At 56.3% G+C, this 16,732-nt stretch overlaps 5 protein-coding genes across 5 annotated transcripts; 2 read left to right on the top strand and 3 right to left on the bottom strand.

Annotated features, from left to right (window-relative positions):
• Positions 1-1,305: 1,305 nt before the first annotated feature.
• Positions 1,306-1,692, top strand: DICSQDRAFT_169778 (uncharacterized protein; the record flags this gene model as incomplete). The annotated part of the gene is made up of 1 exon (XM_007365405.1): positions 1,306-1,692. One exon carries the CDS (start codon positions 1,306-1,308, stop codon positions 1,690-1,692), a length of 387 nt encoding a protein of 128 aa, XP_007365467.1.
• Positions 1,693-2,260: 568 nt separating this feature from the next.
• Positions 2,261-8,286, bottom strand: DICSQDRAFT_126869 (multidrug resistance-associated ABC transporter; the record flags this gene model as incomplete). The annotated part of the gene is made up of 17 exons (XM_007365404.1): positions 2,261-2,889; positions 2,922-2,985; positions 3,041-3,121; positions 3,181-3,451; positions 3,508-3,951; positions 4,003-4,484; positions 4,537-4,618; positions 4,671-5,014; positions 5,067-5,211; positions 5,255-5,287; positions 5,346-6,010; positions 6,070-6,141; positions 6,191-6,312; positions 6,374-6,618; positions 6,671-6,710; positions 6,764-7,436; positions 7,639-8,286. The coding sequence occupies 17 exons, from the start codon at positions 8,284-8,286 to the stop codon at positions 2,261-2,263; spliced, it is 5,040 nt and encodes a 1,679-aa protein (XP_007365466.1).
• Positions 8,287-8,982: 696 nt separating this feature from the next.
• Positions 8,983-10,523, bottom strand: DICSQDRAFT_180480 (zf-DHHC-domain-containing protein; the record flags this gene model as incomplete). The annotated part of the gene is made up of 7 exons (XM_007365403.1): positions 8,983-9,079; positions 9,163-9,423; positions 9,495-9,595; positions 9,662-9,781; positions 9,859-9,893; positions 9,962-10,324; positions 10,385-10,523. 7 exons carry the CDS (start codon positions 10,521-10,523, stop codon positions 8,983-8,985), a joined length of 1,116 nt encoding a protein of 371 aa, XP_007365465.1.
• Positions 10,524-10,823: 300 nt separating this feature from the next.
• On the top strand, positions 10,824-12,830 carry DICSQDRAFT_105446 (PCI-domain-containing protein). The gene is made up of 5 exons (XM_007365402.1): positions 10,824-11,000; positions 11,073-11,377; positions 11,432-12,058; positions 12,120-12,448; positions 12,529-12,830. The coding sequence occupies exons 1-5, from the start codon at positions 10,871-10,873 to the stop codon at positions 12,659-12,661; spliced, it is 1,524 nt and encodes a 507-aa protein (XP_007365464.1). The 5' UTR covers positions 10,824-10,870; the 3' UTR covers positions 12,662-12,830.
• Positions 12,831-13,055: 225 nt separating this feature from the next.
• DICSQDRAFT_154966 (phosphoglycerate mutase-like protein) lies at positions 13,056-16,612 on the bottom strand (the record flags this gene model as incomplete). Its single annotated transcript, XM_007365401.1, has 11 exons — positions 16,030-16,612; positions 15,492-15,955; positions 14,571-15,388; positions 14,247-14,511; positions 14,136-14,191; positions 13,944-14,072; positions 13,878-13,883; positions 13,674-13,821; positions 13,425-13,589; positions 13,201-13,361; positions 13,056-13,139 (listed from the first exon to the last, which is right to left on the bottom strand). The coding sequence occupies exons 3-11, from the start codon at positions 14,688-14,690 to the stop codon at positions 13,056-13,058; spliced, it is 1,134 nt and encodes a 377-aa protein (XP_007365463.1). The 5' UTR covers positions 14,691-15,388; positions 15,492-15,955; positions 16,030-16,612.
• Between the last annotated feature and the right edge of the window lie 120 nt (positions 16,613-16,732).

Here is a 16,732-nt window from a genome sequence, read left to right as displayed (position 1 = left end):
TCAACCTCTTAGCGCAGACTTTCAACATCCCAGTCCTAGTGTCGTCAGCGCATATTCCATCTGTCGCGAAGCCGAGCGGGTCGTTGACTCAAATCAAGCCCAAGTGCCATGCAACAATACCACCGAGAAGATGAAGCTGGTCAACATACGCATCTTGGACACCTTCTGTCTCAGTCCCACTATCTTTCTGATACGGCTATCTCCACTGTCACCAAAGCTATATTTTCTTGCCTTAAGTCTGTAGTGGGGACCGACGAAGATGACATTGAGGAGTTGAACAAACTGGGCGAGTATCACAAGAACTGTCTCTTACGTCCGTGTGAGTGTCAAGCTATCGTTATCTTGACCCAGACTTTGTCTGATTATAGAGTCCTCGAGTTCGCAAATTCACAACCCGAACCTCCAGCGGTTGGTCCCCCCCTTCACGACCCTTGTTTGAGCTCACGAAGGAGCAGATCAATGAGATGCTCGCGGAGTCCCCGAGGAATTTCTCGACGTCGAGAAAGCTGGTGCGTCATGCAGACATGCCTGTTGCCCACATCCTGCGCTTCTCATGCCACTGGCTGCAGGTGATGAAGCGCGAAGACTACCGATGCATTGTGACTCGCATAGCAGACTTTGATTTCATTCAAGAACTCGAATATTCAACAGGTCAGCCGTGTGAGGGGACCGTCGAGTCTTTGGTGTGTTGTCACATCTTTGCGGAATCCACAAACCTCGATATCAACGAGGGGGTCAAGGTGAGCGTCAATCGAAGGCATACTCAATACTCGTTTCTATGCACCGGAGAGCCTGACAGCGCGGAATGAGGACGTCGTGACTTTTCAAAACTTGCGGAGCTCTACCTACCGTAGGTATCAAATAAAACGATATAAACTCGTAATGTCAATTCGGAGGAGGCTAGACTCAAGCACCCTCACCCCGCTTTACCGGGCTCTCTCCTGTGCTACAGACAGAACTGAGCACAGACTGAAGTCATCGAAGGACATTGTCTTGATCTTTGCGAAGCGTGATTCCAGCATGAACGCGTCACGGTGGGCCGTCTTAGAGAGCTTCGACTATGCTCACATTATTCGCAAGTTCGCCATCGTCGACAATATACATTCGCTGGACAACATGATGATGATGACACACTTTGCGCACCATGTTTGACACGCTCATGATGTGATTCGAGCCCGTTAAGGTATGCCTTCATATCAAGTGCACCCGTCCCTTCTTTAATTGAACGGCTGCTAGGATGTCCCGAATCGATATCGGGTTTGCTCAGTCGCCACACTACCGCACGGGCTCCCCAGGGGGCAGGCGATGGCCACCTTCCAATCGGCTGACCCCGACTTGTCGCTGCCGCATCCCGAATACTTGCGCATCCACGCGGCATGCTGCAGAGTGGCGCATCTTTCCGGGGCATCTGGTCTCTTCCACGAGCTGGAGAGGGACATGGAGTCCAACCCCGACCCCGCGGCGGAAGCGCCGCAGTTCGCCAAAACTTTGCACGCAAAGCTCGAGCATCTTTGCTTTGGTCGAGGCCAGGTAGTACGGGTGCCGGCGCCAAACGTGCAGTTCGAGCGACGGGTGCTCTTGCTCGACGCAGTTTTCTCCCGTCCCACCGCTTCACGGCCGCCTCCTCTCGCTCGCTCGTCCTTTTGTGGCTTCTTCATCCCGCCCGCCCGCCACCTGTTTTTTGGTACTTAGGCTCATCTGGCGATACCAATGGCTCCGAACGCCCACACACGTCACCCGCGGTCGTTCAGGACTAAACCTCGTTGGAGCTCGCCCGACCGCCCAGCGGTCTCGCCTCTACCGCGTCCCAGCCTGTCTGCGCAGGGTCTCCCCGCCCAACCCACGCAAGTCCTGGCCCCCGCAATTGCGTCTCACCAGCGAGCTAGCCCGTTGACCAGCGAAGGCCGCAAGCTTCGTCGGAGGCAGGCGATGGCTAATAAGCGATGATGCGATGAATGCGGAGATGTAGGGTGGCGGAAGGAAGGTGATCTAGTTGTACTGTATGCACTCATGGTTCGTGCGTATACCAAGTTCTACCAAAGCTGCCATACTTGCGCCAACGTCAGTGTCGTATACACAATGCAGTAGGCTCAGCGCAAGTCTGCGAAGCGTGGCTGCCAATTTTCACTCAGTGCGTCCGAGCTCTGTTCAGTATTCACGCTGGCGCATGAAATTGGATGGCAAATAGAAACAAGGATGTCCTACGATTATCCCACAAAGATGCAGTACATAGGATTTTGCTCTAACCCAACACAACTATCTACTGCTGGAGCTGGTCCCGCTCAGCCTTCGCCTTCGCAGCCGCCTCAAGCTCGGCAAACGTCCCGCTCTTCAGACACATACTCCTGAAGATCCCACCCTCCTTTTGGATCAGGTTGAGCGGGGTGTCGCACTCGGCCAGCTCGCCCTTGTCGAGCACGACTAGCCTGTCGTAGTCGATGACCGTCCTTAGCCGATGCGCGACCGTGAGAAGCATCGAGTTCCCGAACTCCTCGCGGATCGTCGCCTGGATCTTCGCATCCGTCGCGAAGTCGATGCTGCTCGTCGCCTCGTCGAGCACGATGATCGCGCTCCGGCGCAGGAGCGCGCGCGCCATCGCGATGAGCTGCCGCTGGCCCTGCGAGAAGTTCGTGCCCCCCGGCGAGACCTGCGTGTCGAGCGTGATGACGGTTTTGCCCTCGGTCTCGGTCGGGGAGGTGGAGACGGAGGCGATGGTCGCCTCGCGGCCGGTCTCGCCTTCGTGGATAGAGGCGGCGCGGGATGCGGCGGCAGAGGCTTCTCGGGAGGTGCGCTGGGAGACGGCTTGGCTGTCGGTGATCAATTGCACGCGCTCGAGGACGTCGATGCACTCTGCGTCGGTGTGCTCGCCTGTCGCGAACATGTCAGCCCCTGTCATGACAACGTTTGGCTGCGCGACATACCAAATGGATCCAGATTGTCGCGCAGCGTGCCCGAAAACAGCGTGGCATCCTGAGGAATGAAGGTCTGGAGAATTGGTTAGTCTTCATCCGCTGCAGAGTGAAGTCATAGCGGTACTCACGATACGAGACCGCAGGTCATGAAGCCCGATTGTGCTGATGTCAATGCCGTCAATAATGATTCTACCGCTAGTAGGATCAACCTATATCAGTCAATGCGTCAGTCACCTCGGCCACATCTCACGAGAAGACAACAACGCACGAATCGCAGGACACTCATAGCAAGTGTTGACTTGCCACTGCCGGTTCTCCCAAGTAGACCAACGCGCTCTTTCGCCTTCAGGGTAAACGAGATACCCTTGAGCACTGCAGGGAGGTCTGGTGCGTACTTCACAACGAGGTCTTCCACGATAAGCATCGAGTCGCTGTTCGAACTCGTCGAGGAAGGCCAGTACGCAGGGGGGCGATTGGACTCGATGATCGCAGGAGCCTCCTGAGGGAGGTCGAGGTACTCGACAACACGCTCGACGGAACTGATCAGGTGACAATGGTCAGTCCTACTGCTCACTCGACAGGACAGGGTACTCACTTGAGATCGAGCTCAAGAGCTGTCCAGAAGCGACATGCCCAGTAGACGCTGTTGGTGAATGACATCGCGGACGTAATACAAATACCAGCAAGACCAGCATCAACGTATCCCGAAAGTGCGAAAAGTGTTGTCGCAAAGATACCGGCCGCACCAAGCGCGTCGAACGTCAGGAGCAGCCAACGGTTCGTCATCCAGAATGTGTACCACATCTGCGTGGTGAGGTTGACCTTGTCATACAGGTCATTGAGGAAGCGCTCCTCTGCACTGAACGCGCGGACAGTGACGATGCCCTCGAGTAGTTCGTTGAAGTTGGCAAAGATGGGGCTGCGCGTGTTCGACTCCATCCGACGAATGTCACGGCCAGTGTTAAGATAGGCGATCGCGAAGCGGCGGTAGAAGAATCCAAGGACGATGGCCGGGAAGATGAAGAGTGGGAATACGTAGCTGCCCAGGCATGTTAGCAAGCGGAATCCACTCCAACTGAGCTTGGCTTACATGATGGTCAATACGGACACCATGAAAAGCGCCAAGGACGAGTTAACTTGCTGCAAAGTGGAAGCCAGGGAACTGTCGACCGTCTCGACGTCTTTACTGAACCGATTCAGCATGCGGCCCTGGGGCGTGACGTCGTGCCACCTCATTGTCGCGTACACGACAGTCCGCAACAGCTTCTCGAACAAGATCCTCGACGCCCGAAGTGCCCCGGTGTACTGAGTGATGACAGCGCAGATGTTAATGATACCAGTGGACAGTGCGATCGCGGCGTAGATGCCGATGTAGAAGAATGGATGCTCCTGGGCCGGGGGAAAAGTGATCTTCAGATCGTACGGAACGACGGGTGCATGAGCTACGGTGGTATGGTGGAAGTGCGAAAGACCGTCATCGAGAACGTGTTGATGTTCGGCGTAATCCCTATAGGAGTATGCGAACTGCTGCGGGATCACGGTTCCGTTTTGCCCATATGCGTCGCCCCAGATCTGTTAACCATTAGCTGGAAAGTACCTGACCCACTACGTGTTTGACACTTACCTTGATCCAAACCTTCTCGGAAACACCAGATAGCTGGCTCAGGATGATCAGGCCGAATAAGATACCCCACGTCCAATACGACCTGTGGGATGGTCAGCGAGCTCGTCTCCCATGCAAAAACCGTGAAGACGTACGAAGCCTTCAAATAGGTATTATAGATATTCCACTTCACGCTACCCGTTTCCCGGTGCTCCTCTTCGATGAGCTTTCTCGGCTTCTTGATCTTGTTCGCGTCTGGCTCCCCATCACCCGGAGCTTCGGCATCTATCTCGGCGTTGGGGTTCTCTTCCGCCTTCGCAGCCTCGACCGCTAATTCCTCTTTGTGCGCCTCGATCTCCTCGGTTGGGGCGATATCATCGAGAATGCCATTCGCACGCAGATCTTGAATTGTGCCCTGGGTGTCGATGCGGCCATCAAGCATGCGGACGAGGTAGTGTGCTCCGGGGAGGACGAGCTCGACGTGGTGTGTGACGAGGACCTGCACGAGACTGAGCACAACGTCAGAGTACGCGAGGAGATCTATCACTCACAACTGTGCGATGGGCCAGAAGAGGCCCACGGAGCAGCTTCTCGAACAAAAGGCGTGCAGTATGACTATCGACGGCGCTGAGCGGGTCGTCCAGGAGGACATACTTGGTCGGGGCGTAGACAGCGCGAGCAAGCGCGACACTGGCTCTTTGTCAGCACAAGATATCACACAGGGCATAAGAGAGCGTACCGAGCCTTCTGCCCACCGGACAAACTGACACCACTGCAGAGCACGACAATCAGCCTGCAGGCACGCAGAGGATACGATCAGGGCCACTCACCGTGCACCGATTTCTGTCGCGTCTCCGTCCTCGAAGATATCCAGATCCGGCTTCAGCGCACAGCACTCCACAACAGCGTGATACCTCTCTTCGTCATACGGGTACCCAAACAGGATATTATCCTTGATGCTCTGGTGGCGGAGCCAGGGCGACTGCGCCGCGTACGAGATTGTGTGCGACAGCCCGTGCTCGTCGACCTTGGACGGATTCTTCGACATCACGATCCTCCCCTCGAGTGTCGTCAGCTCGCCCAGCAGCGCTAACAGCAGCGCCGTCTTCCCGCTCGCCGTCGGGCCCGTGACCAGCGTGAGCTGCCCCTCGGGGAACAGCACGTTGATGTCGCGCAGCTCGAACCGGTGGTCGCCCGACGCCGCCAGCGCGGACACAACCGACCCGTCGTCGACGGCCGTCGCAGCCTCGTCCGCGTCGGAGCTGCTCGCGTGGGCGTCCGTGCCATTAGTTTTGCTCTTGGCGGTGTCTTTGCCCTTGCCCTTGTCGTCCTTCCGCTCTTCGACCTCGTTCCATTTGAACGAGCCGCCGATGATCCCGAGGCCTGTCTCGGCGTCCTCGGAGGGGGGGACACGGCCCTTCTTGATGGTGGACACTTGCGCGTCCACTTCGTCCTCGTCGAGGTAGGTCGCGATACGATCGAGGGCGACTTTCGACTAGTCAATAATGAATATCAGCGCGAAGAGATGAGTAACGACCTGGGGCGTTCGCATACCTGGAGGATCTGGACAATCCACGCTGGGATGACGTTAAGAGGCGCGCGGACCATCTGGAACAATGCGATGGCCTGCAGAAATCGTCAACACTGCCATGCATCGGTATCCGTCAGCACTCACGGTGAACGCAGTACCGATGGTCAGTTCGTTGCCCTGAGCAACGTACACAAAGAACGACGTGACCGAGACCAGGATAGGCGCAGTCGTCCACAGCAGCGAGAAGCACACCGCGTTCACACGGGCTGTCCATGGGCTATCAACAACCCGTCCAGCTACGATGAGATCCCAGAGGAAAGCGCGTACACTTGATCATCCACTGCATCTCGCCCTCACGGGCTTCCATGACTCGCTTGATCCACTGGTCCTCCCAGGCGAAGAACTTGATGAACTTGACCGCGCTGATGAGCTCGTTGAGCACACCCATGCGCTTGTCACGGGCAGTCGAGACGCCCTTCTGGATCCGGACAGCACGTCGAGCCATGAAGTTATTGAGGGGCCATGTGAGGAGCAGGACCAAGAACCCGGCAAACGCGGACCACCCCAGCAGTCTGCACAGATGGAAATGAGCGTTCACCGCGACGCGTGACGGAGACTGCTTACTGATAGAGGAAGAGAGTGGCAATGAAGATCTCGAACGGAGCTAGAGGGGACGTCAACTACCGTTTCCCGATTCAATATGCCATTACTCCTTACCACCATAGATGAAGTACATCGCTGAAACTGTCATAGCGATCCGGTTGGCGTCGCCCGCCATCAGGTTGACGATCTTCCCTATGTCTGCGCCCGCCTTCGGTTCGTCGCTCTTCGCTTCGTCCTTGCCCTTGCCGGCCTTCCCCTTCTTCTGTTCTGCCACCTTGTCCTTATCCACAATCCCCGAAAAGTCCTTCCTCTTCAGCGCCTTGTCGTATATCGCCGTCATTAGCTCCGTCCTGATCCGCGTGCACGCCCTCCGCCCGTACCACAGGTGCTGCATGTCCGCCTGCGCCTTGCACAGCGCGCTCACGAACGCGAGAAACGCGTACAAATACGCGAGTGCGCGCTTCTCCGCGTCCGGGGGGCCGGAGAGCGCGTCGAGGATGCGCTTGAGGAAGAACGGGCTCGCGTAGTTAAACACGATGCTCACGTACGTGAGCACAAAGTCGAGCACGAGGTCGAGCGTGTTCGCGCGCCAGAGACGCGAGAAGAGTTTGCCCGTCGTGCGCGAGAACTTGATGTGCAGGGGCTTCGCCTGCATCGACGGGCTGAGCGCCCAGACGTCGGACTCGTTCAGGGTGGTGTACGTGCCCTTCTCGAGCAGGGGCACCACCCAGCGGAAGGAGGCCCAGCCCCAGACGGTGGTGTAGTCCTCGGGGGAGATCTTCTTGCCCTGCAAATGGCGAGAACGGCGTCAGTAATGGCACTTCGGCGATGGCGCAGCTGGGGCGCAAAGTGCTGCAGAAGCGCGTTCCGCTCGTCCCTACTGCTCCCGTTGTTGGGCCGCTTGTATTGGGGGCGCAGCATCCGCACGTCGCGACGAGCGCGCACACTCGTCTGCGACCCAGCTGAGTAAGAGAGACGAGAGTACGCACAATGTCCTCCTTCTTGATACGCTTGCTGGGAATGGCCAGGGGCATGTTGAAGACCAGAACCAAGAGGCCTGCAACAGCAAGCAAGTTGACGGTGTAGACTGCGGTACGGATAGGGGTTGGAAGGGGAACATCATAGACATAGCGATCGTAGAGGTGTCCAAAGAACACGACGCTGTTCAGGACGAGGTGCAGAGAGAAGAGCGACAGGAGGTCGAACGGAGCGGTGGCAGCCGGCCGGAGGATGGGACGCAGAGTCGCGTAGAGCCATGTTGCCGCGACGAGGAAATCTCGGACGCCGTTCCATGTGTCGTCAGGGTTAACAATGAGAGCGTAGCAGCCGATACCGAGCCAAAGAAGAGTCTCGACGAGCGAGACAGAGGAGAGAACAAGCGTACGCCATAGCGGAACACCGAGCGCGATCTCTTCCTCCAGACTCTTTTCCTCCTCTCCGGCAATGAGTGCCTCGGCCTCGTAAAGCGGCAAGAATTCCGTGAACGGCTTCTTGGCGAGACGAAGCAGGGTGCTGACAGGCGGGACTGAGGAAACGAGGACGACAGCAACGAAGGCGGTCGGAATGACGGCGGCCCAAAAGCCGCGCGCACACGCGTCGGATAGGTCGAACAAGTCGGCCCCTTTGCACACGGCCATGGTGGTCGTGGTGGACGAGATGCGCGGCGTCGGCGAGGGCAGATGGTGGTGAGTACTTGTTGTGAGAGCTCGAGTCTCAAGCTCTCAAGACTTGTCACTTGTGGCACGCGCGCCGGCTGCCGAACGAGCCGTGATGGCGGAGACCGAGGTAATAGGCCTGTGTCCACGATGTTTCCTGGAGTTTGGAGACTTGCTTGAGACCTTCTATCGCCCGCTGCCGAGGGCACAGCTGCTGGACAAGTACAAGTACAAGTACTAGTAGCCTGAGGGCGCAGCGTAGGGCAAGCGTCTCCTCTTGTCGATTCATCTCATGGGTCCACAATCATATGAATCTCAGCCGACACTATCGCTCCAGAATTGTTGCGAGTGTAACGGGCTTGCTAAGTCGACATCAAACGTCGATTATCGTATTTCTCCCTTGCGAATATCTTGAGGGGCAGACGAAGCGCCACCAATTCACCACTAACCTACCGCGAAATGCGTCTCGTCGACTCAATCGCTTCGGATCTGAGCTGGGTATCAAGCGGTTGAATATATGACGAGGGTATATACACGGTATCGAAGATCCAAGCTACGTGCTCTGCGATAGTAAGTAGTAAGTCCGATAATCCAACAGCGTAAGCAGAATCGAAAGCAAGTCGAAGCAGAAAAGCAGAACGCATATCCCCGCACCCACATGTCGTGATCGTCAAAGCGTCACCGGTCCTTATCAGCACTGACGAGCTCGGACACGAGGCGGTTCAGCATCTCGTCCGCACGCGGGTTGCGAGGGAACGTCTTCCCGTCGCCCATACTGCGCGTCCCAAGGCCAGACAGCGACCAGAATCAGCAAAAGCCCATCTACGTCCTGCATGGAAGTCACGGGGAGACACGCACCAGCCACCGCCCAAAAGCAGCCGGTACACCCACCCCCACGGCCGGCTCCACCCGAACACCTGAGCCCAGTTCTTCCGGAGGCCGACGTCGTACAGGCGGATGTGCCTGTGCGCCTCCCGGACGAGGACGCGCTGCTCGAAGGAGAGCTCGTGCTCGAGCGGGGGGTTCGAGAGCTTGCGCGAGTCGGCGTTGTCGGGCAGTGGGGAGATGTGGCGGAGGAGGAGGAAGGGGGAGAGGGACTCGAGCGTCGTTTGGTTCGTCCTGGGAGGCGGAGGGCGGATCGGCAGGGTGAGCGAGGACGGGAGAGGGTGGCGAGAAGGGGGGAGACGCACGAGATGAGGTATATGTGGTACATGCAGAAGGAGCCGATGACCATGCAGATCACGATCGCGTAGAAAGCCACGAACATGGCGTGCACTGGTGTCGTTTCATCCTACCATCATGAGAGACATACAGAATTGAGGAAAGCAGGGCCAGATGCGGGAGCAGTGGGACATACAATATTGAGGGGGTGAGTGAATGCCCACCAGGTGACGGACCCACACAGAGCAGCAACATACACTGCAAGGCTAGTAACGCAGATGAGAAGGTGAACAAATGATGCGTGTGTTCTGTGTCCCTATAGCACCGCCGTCGATGTCAGCGTGTCCCCGTCCTCCGTTGGAGAAGCATTCCTCCGCACAGCCAAATACTTACTATACATTTGTGGCCGAGCCACATACAATGATGATCTACCATACATCCAGGCACCTAATCGTAAGCCCGAATAGCCTGTTGACACAGCACGGCGGACACTCACCCATCTTGAGGACACAACGCCCGCACGTCCCACAGTGGTGTGCGCGCTCAGGTTTGGGCGCATTGCACTTCTTGCACCACTTGCCCGGTTCATGGACCTCCCCGTCTTCTGGCGGTGCGAGCAGGGCCTCCATGAAGCTCTCTGCCTCGCCCTCGTCCGCATTCTCGCCTTGGGACTTGTCAGTCACGGGTCCCGGGTCGCGTGCGAGTACGACGATGAGCGAGGAGAATGCCATGAACGTGAGCGTATAGAGGGCGAGTCCGTGTAAAAGCGGTCGCAACACGAGGCCATGGACGAGGTAGTAGTATTTGACGAAGACGATAATCAGGGAAGGGTGGGGGGCGAGGATCATTACGATGGCCACTGTCCGGAGATGATGTCAGGCTTGGTGTACGACTTGGAGCAACGGAAGGAGCCACGCACAGAATAAAGGAAGATAGTGGTACCACCGCTTGTGTTTCAGATGGTCACCGGCCGCAATGTCGTCGTCGTCGACAACACCGAGCCGAGGCGGGGCGGGGAGATGTAACGACAAGAGAGGTGCGCCGTTATTTCGAGACATTCCCAGAGTGTTTACAATCAAGACGCAGCGAAGCACTGGTAGTGAGTGAGGATCAAATGGGAGCGATGCAGAGTCCAGAGAGGAGAGGGGAAGGTGTAGGAGCAAGGTCAGGCGTAGACGGAGGCGTCGCGGTCGTCAGCGACGAGGACAGAGCAGAATCCGCGGCCGGCGATCGCATTCGCGAATCTGGGCCAAGCTCAAAGCTGTGCCGCTCAAGCTCGGCCTCGTGGCTTGTAACGCCGGTCCTCCGACAGACGCCCTCCCGCTGCCTTCTTCCAGTTATCGACCGCTGCCCTCCTAGGCTTGTCAATCTTATTCCTGTTCCTTAACCATACAGAACCAAGACCATGGATATCGATATAATTGACGACGAAATGTCTCAGGCTTACACCCATAGGGCAATTGGGAAGCGTCCTAGGGTTCCCGTGGATGACGCACACCCGTTTGAGCTCGAGACCTACATCAGCAGTTACTCAGGTTCGTTGACCCTCTTCTCCCATTCGCGATGCCTATTCATTGCGGCCATGCCATTCTCTATGCACCGAGTAGGACGGACTTATGTCGATCGCCTCATCCACATCATGTCTATATGCCCGACCCTCGCGCCACAGGCCTTCCAACTTGCCATCCGTGAAGCGCAGAAGGGTCGCGACACTACCTTGTACCGCAGCATCTTTCAAGCCTACGATAGGGCACATGCAGATGCTCCTGATGAGATCCCTGAGGGCTCTTCGATTGCGACAGTGGACCATAAGTGGCTAGAGGAGACGAATGCGAAGAACCAGGCAGAGAGGACAAAGCTGGAGGTGGAACTCAAAACCTATACGAGCAACATGATCAAGGAGAGCATCAGGGTACGTCTCTATACTTTTACAACACACATATCACCCATCGAGGTCGTAAAGTAGATGGCGCACCGCGATCTCGGCGTATTCTACCGTTCAGTCGGCGAGCAGGCCGCGTCGCTCAAGCACTACACCAAGTCCCGTGAGTTCTGCACGACCTCCCAGCACGTGCTCGACATGTGTCTCTCCGTGCTCGAGCTCCTCATGGAGCAGCGCAGCTACTCGCACATCGGCACGTACGTCTTCAAGGCCGAGGCCGCGCTCGACTCCGCCACCTCCGTCCGCCAGGCTGCCCATCAGGCCCCCGAGGCCCCCGCCGGCTCCGCGCAGGCCACGCGCGAGCGGCGCTCCGCCGAGCGTGAGCGCGTTCAGAGCAAGCTCGACGTCGCAACCGCGATTTCGCACCTCGGGCAGAGCAACTACGAGAAGGCCGCGCAGGCGTTCTTGAAGGTCGGCCCGCTGAAAGGGCTTGAGGAGTGGAGTGGGAAGCTGATCGCGCCTGGGGACATCGCGATCTACGCGACGCTGTGCGCGCTCGCGACGTTCTCGAGGCCGCAGATCAAGTCGCAGGTGCTGGACAACGATAATTTTGGGGTTTATATCGAGCAGGAGCCGTACGTGCGCGAGCTGCTCGAGGCATATATCAACAACCGGTTCAAGACGGTGCTCGAGAGCCTCGACCGGTACTCGGTAAGCTTCGTACTCTCTCAAAAGTACCCTACCAAAATCACTCACTTGAGCGCTCCCGTAGACCCGCCACTACATCGACGTGCACCTCGCGCCGCACGTCCTCAACCTGACGAACCTCATCCGGAGCAAGGCGCTCGTGCAGTACTTCCAGCCGTTCGCGTCGATCAAGCTCGAGCGCATGAGCCAGGCGTTCGGCTGGTCCGTCGACGAGCTCGAACAGCAGGTCGTGCAGCTCATCCAGGCCGGGGAGATCAAGGCGCGCGTCGACCGCCAGAACAAGATCCTCAAGGCGAAGGAGACCGACCAGCGCGCGGCGCTCTTCGCGAAGGCGATCAAGAACGGGCAGGCGATGCAGGCCGCGAACAGGAAGCTGTTGCTCCGGATGCGGCTGTGAGTCACCTCTTCTGCGCTGATGCTTGCCGAGTCTTCTGGTTCAATCGCAACTAACTTCGTCTGGTTTCGTGCCGCAGGCAACAAGCGGATCTGGTCGTGAAGCCGCCGAAAGGCCAGGGGATGGGAGGCGGGATGATGGATATCGCGGCGATGACTGGGATGACTGGGATGCATCATCCCAGCTCATATATGTCTGGGGACTACTATTGAGACGATTGGGTAGGGGACGACACGCGATGACGAGCGCGAGATGCTTCTTCGTGCGTAGCGATCGTGTGCTCATTGACATATGCCGCAACTGACTCGGCGTTGGCGACATTGACCATTGAACTCCAATGTGTAGAATGACTATCTTTCAACGATTAGTGTACCATTTCACACAATGTCAATGCAAGCGCAGATTCCTTCGATGGGATTTATGTCCATGCCCATGATAAAGTCCAGGCCATATTCAAACTACTACTACTGGGCTAGCATGAGTCGCGAAGCCTGCGTCCAAGGCCAAGTGTCGAAACATGTTCAATTAGAGACAAAGTGCAAGTGCTTCAATTGTCCAATCCGATACAAGCATAAGTCATGGCTACGCCGGGGCGCACACTACAAATCACAAGTTAAAGACCGAACATCCTCGGAGTGTCGTCTGGTTGCAAGCAATGCACCACTCCTTCGTGGTGTTGATCGCGTTGGGCTACAACAAGTGCGTGGTCAGCTACAAAAGGAATAGAAAGAGCAATACGGCGGGCACATACCGCGAGCGTGGAGATAAAATGCGAGAGGGGTACAGAAGCCTGACCGAAGATCGGCACGTCGTGGAAGGTAGGGTCAGTAGTGCCGTTCTTGAAGCGGACATTCACCAACGGCTCGGGGAGGGCGTCGTGCAGCTCGATTGCAGCTACTGAGGCGTAGTCCACTGGAGAGGTCGCGTAAATTCAGCACGAGCGTAGGCCACAGAGGTATTCGGTATAAGGCATACCGATTCCGCCGAGCAGGGGCTGACTGGCCGTAGCATTGGTGACGTTGAAAAAGCTGATGAATGGCTTGTAGCTGATCTCGTTCAACGCTATCTTGAGCGGGTTGCTAGCATTGGCGAAGCTCTGAAGGGAGGTGAAGATGGAGGGAAGAATGGTGTTGATCGCAACTGCACAACAACGCCCCTTAGCACGTTGAAGAAAACGGACGACTCGGATGGCTTGTTTGTTCATAATGAAGAGGTGCTACGCACTGTTCCCAATGCCACCGGGGGACGCGTCGGTGAAAACGCCGTTCTCGTGGAAGTTGGCAAACCCGTACGCCTGCGCGGCGAATGTGGGCGGTAATTCCTGGAGGAAAGTGGCGTTGTGGACCGATTGTACGTTCACGAAGTCGAAGATCTACAGAGAGTGTTGCTGTGTAAACGATGTGCCTTGAAAGTAGAGACAGAACGTACGTTGAACTAAACTGAATGGTTAGGAAACATCCTAGACTGGCATTTGAAAGGCAGGGGGCAGCGCACCATGTTAATGAAATCAGTGGAGCGATTGCCCAGAAATGGCTGGAGCTGCTGCAGGAATGGGGCAGCAATAGCTGCTTCTGCCGCGAAGGGTTCAGAGGCGTAGAACTGGTTGATGTGATTGTCAAAATTCTGCCGGGGCCCAGTAATGGTCAGAACTAGATATTCCCGGATTTGGAGAGCAAGGAAGCTTACTGGGCACGACGTGAAACTGTTGAGGGAGATGTCCAGGTTGGGCTCTACGCTTTCCACTTTCGGACTTATCAGAAATGCTGCCGACTTCCCGAGACACGAACTACGACGTACCAGGGATGTATTGATAACCACCAAATGGACTCGTGACGGTAGTACCGTTCGCGAGGGTAATGTTGTTATCAGGAGTAGGCGGGAACAACCCTCCCAGCAACCCATAGACTGAGTTCAGAATAACGGATCCTCCTCCTCCGGCGTCAGCACGAACGTCGATTTGGTTGATGTTCACCACATCGGAGCTGATTCCGTCGATGAAAGTGGGCGAACTTGAATCCAGGTACTCAGAACGGAGGAACGAGCCTAGTTGCAGCTCTTGCACCTGGAGGAATCCTTGGTCAGGAAGGAATGGTCAAGTGAGAAGGCAGCGGTATAACGTACACTCCCAAGTGGGGTGAGAAAGGTTTGTGTCGGATTATAGGTGAGAGGATCCTGGAAGAACTCCAAACGATCGCCGTGCCGGGCGAGAAGGACCACTCCAAGTAACGTAGAATTGACCATGGCTGTTGATCGGTGCGGTGCAATGGTAGAGGGTTGCAACAGTTGAGCACGAAGTAGGGGAAGCCGGTGAAATATGTGAGTTCATGTCCCAACTGACCGCTACGCCCGCATCTTTATGCACTTCCGCCTCGCCGGAGCTTGTGTAATAAATGCCAAGGACCTTCAGCGGGTCCAAGACAGTACTAGCGCTTCGACCGCGGCTCTGACTGAGGTTGTTCGGTCCACCTTGCTTGATCCAGGAACGTTTAACACACGGTGAGCATAGCCGCCATCTTGTTGTTCTCCGACGACATACAGCGTGCGCCAAACTGCCACATAGTAACGCTCGGTGAAATGATCCCAGCTGAGTCATATGGCAGGCGGGCGAATGACGGGTCAGAAGATAATGAATGATCGTCAACCCTGTCGTCACTCTCGACATCGCGGGAATCAGTGCCAACGTCCGTAATCATATATGTCCACGCTGCGCTGTCCGTGAGGGTTTTAGTGAGATGCACGCTTCATGACCACATGGCAAAGAGAGGGAATGCTGTACCACCGGAGGCGTACGTCAGACCCGGAAATGTCGCTACCACCTTTCGAGAGACCTAGTGCCTCAGGAAGGCGTCTCAGGACACAACGCTGTTCATTCTCCCGGCTTAGCATATTTCATTGGTCGCCCGAAAGGGGTAGCCCCAGAATGGTTGCGGTAGCAGTTGCTGCAAGATTTATGACAGCCATTAGTATTCATCCCGGAGAGAATGCATTTGACCTACTACATTGTCGGTGAATAAAGAGTAGGACGAGACCAATTCAGCTTACCATGTTAGCGTCCCGGCGCGAGGGAGACGAAGGACCAGCGCATCCTAGCAGACTGTAGACTTGTTCAGAATGTCAGCTTTACATGTACCTGCTTCATGTCCGTCAAATACACTCAGCCATAATGAACATCACGAGGCCCTCTCAAACCTTCACGGTCCAAGCCGTCTCCACACGTGCAGCTATAGTTTTCCGCAACCCCCGATCCACACAGCCATGGTGGGCTTGCCGTCAGCCCCACCGCCCACAGCGTCCAGCCGATCGAGAACGTCCCAGCCCTCCTTGAGCTCGCCGAAGACGACGTACTTGCCGTTCATCTTTGCGAGCTTGGTCTCGTCGTCGGTCGATACGATGAAAAATTGAGACGAGTTCGTGTTTTTCCCTGAGTTGGCCATCGCAAGCGAGCCGCGGGCGATCTTCTTCTTGAGCCCTGCTTTGTCGTCGTTGAACTTTCCACCGTATATCGACTGCGACGGAACCAAATCAAAACGTAAGTGCCCTTATACCCCAACCCGAAGCCAAGTACGACTTTTCAACTGACCTCTCCGCCGCTACCGTCTCCGCGAGTAATATCGCCGCCTTGGACGACGAAACCCTTGACGATGCGATGGATCGGACAATCCAGGTAATGCAGCTTCTTGTTGGGAGCGTTCTTGCACATCCCCTTATCGCCCGTACAGAGTGCCACAAAGTTCCCGGTCGTCTTGGCTAGAGCAGGCGTGTCGTCTAGGTCAAAGATCATCCTGCCAGCAAGCAGGGGTGGTGGCGGTGCGAAACGCATGTCTAGCGAACTCTGTCGAGAAAACACAAAGGGATCAGCATGAAGGATCCATAGCAACGGCAGAGCAACACGAGCAGCAAAACATGGATTTCAGTTTGAAAAAGTGAATGGACAGAGGAAGTATGTACGTCGAGCTCCTTCAGGATGTCTTGTTGCTCGTCCGAGAGCTCGGATGGTACCGAAGGAAGACCATAGATGGCGGCGTTCTTGGCAAGGAGTGCCACAGTTGCATCATGCGCTACTGTAGCTCGTGCATGTTCTTCGCTGTTGCCAATGAACACGTCCAGGAAGACCGTAATCCCCATCATGCAGATATACGGAGTGAGCAATTTGAGTTGGTTGCCTACAGGGTCCTGCAAAACGATAGCGCATTCCCGGGCATGCGCATTTCCCAGCCTCGCTCCCCAATAAGGTAACCAAGCGCTTAGTCGCTGCGGGCCATGAGCATGAGTCGCGTGCGTCG

This window comes from Dichomitus squalens (genome assembly GCF_000275845.1).
Source record: "Dichomitus squalens LYAD-421 SS1 unplaced genomic scaffold DICSQscaffold_12, whole genome shotgun sequence".
NCBI classification, from domain to species: Eukaryota; Fungi; Basidiomycota; class Agaricomycetes; order Polyporales; family Polyporaceae; genus Dichomitus; species Dichomitus squalens.
The sequence above is the reverse complement of the archived record's forward strand: the minus strand, read 5'-3'. Positions and strand labels throughout refer to the sequence as shown.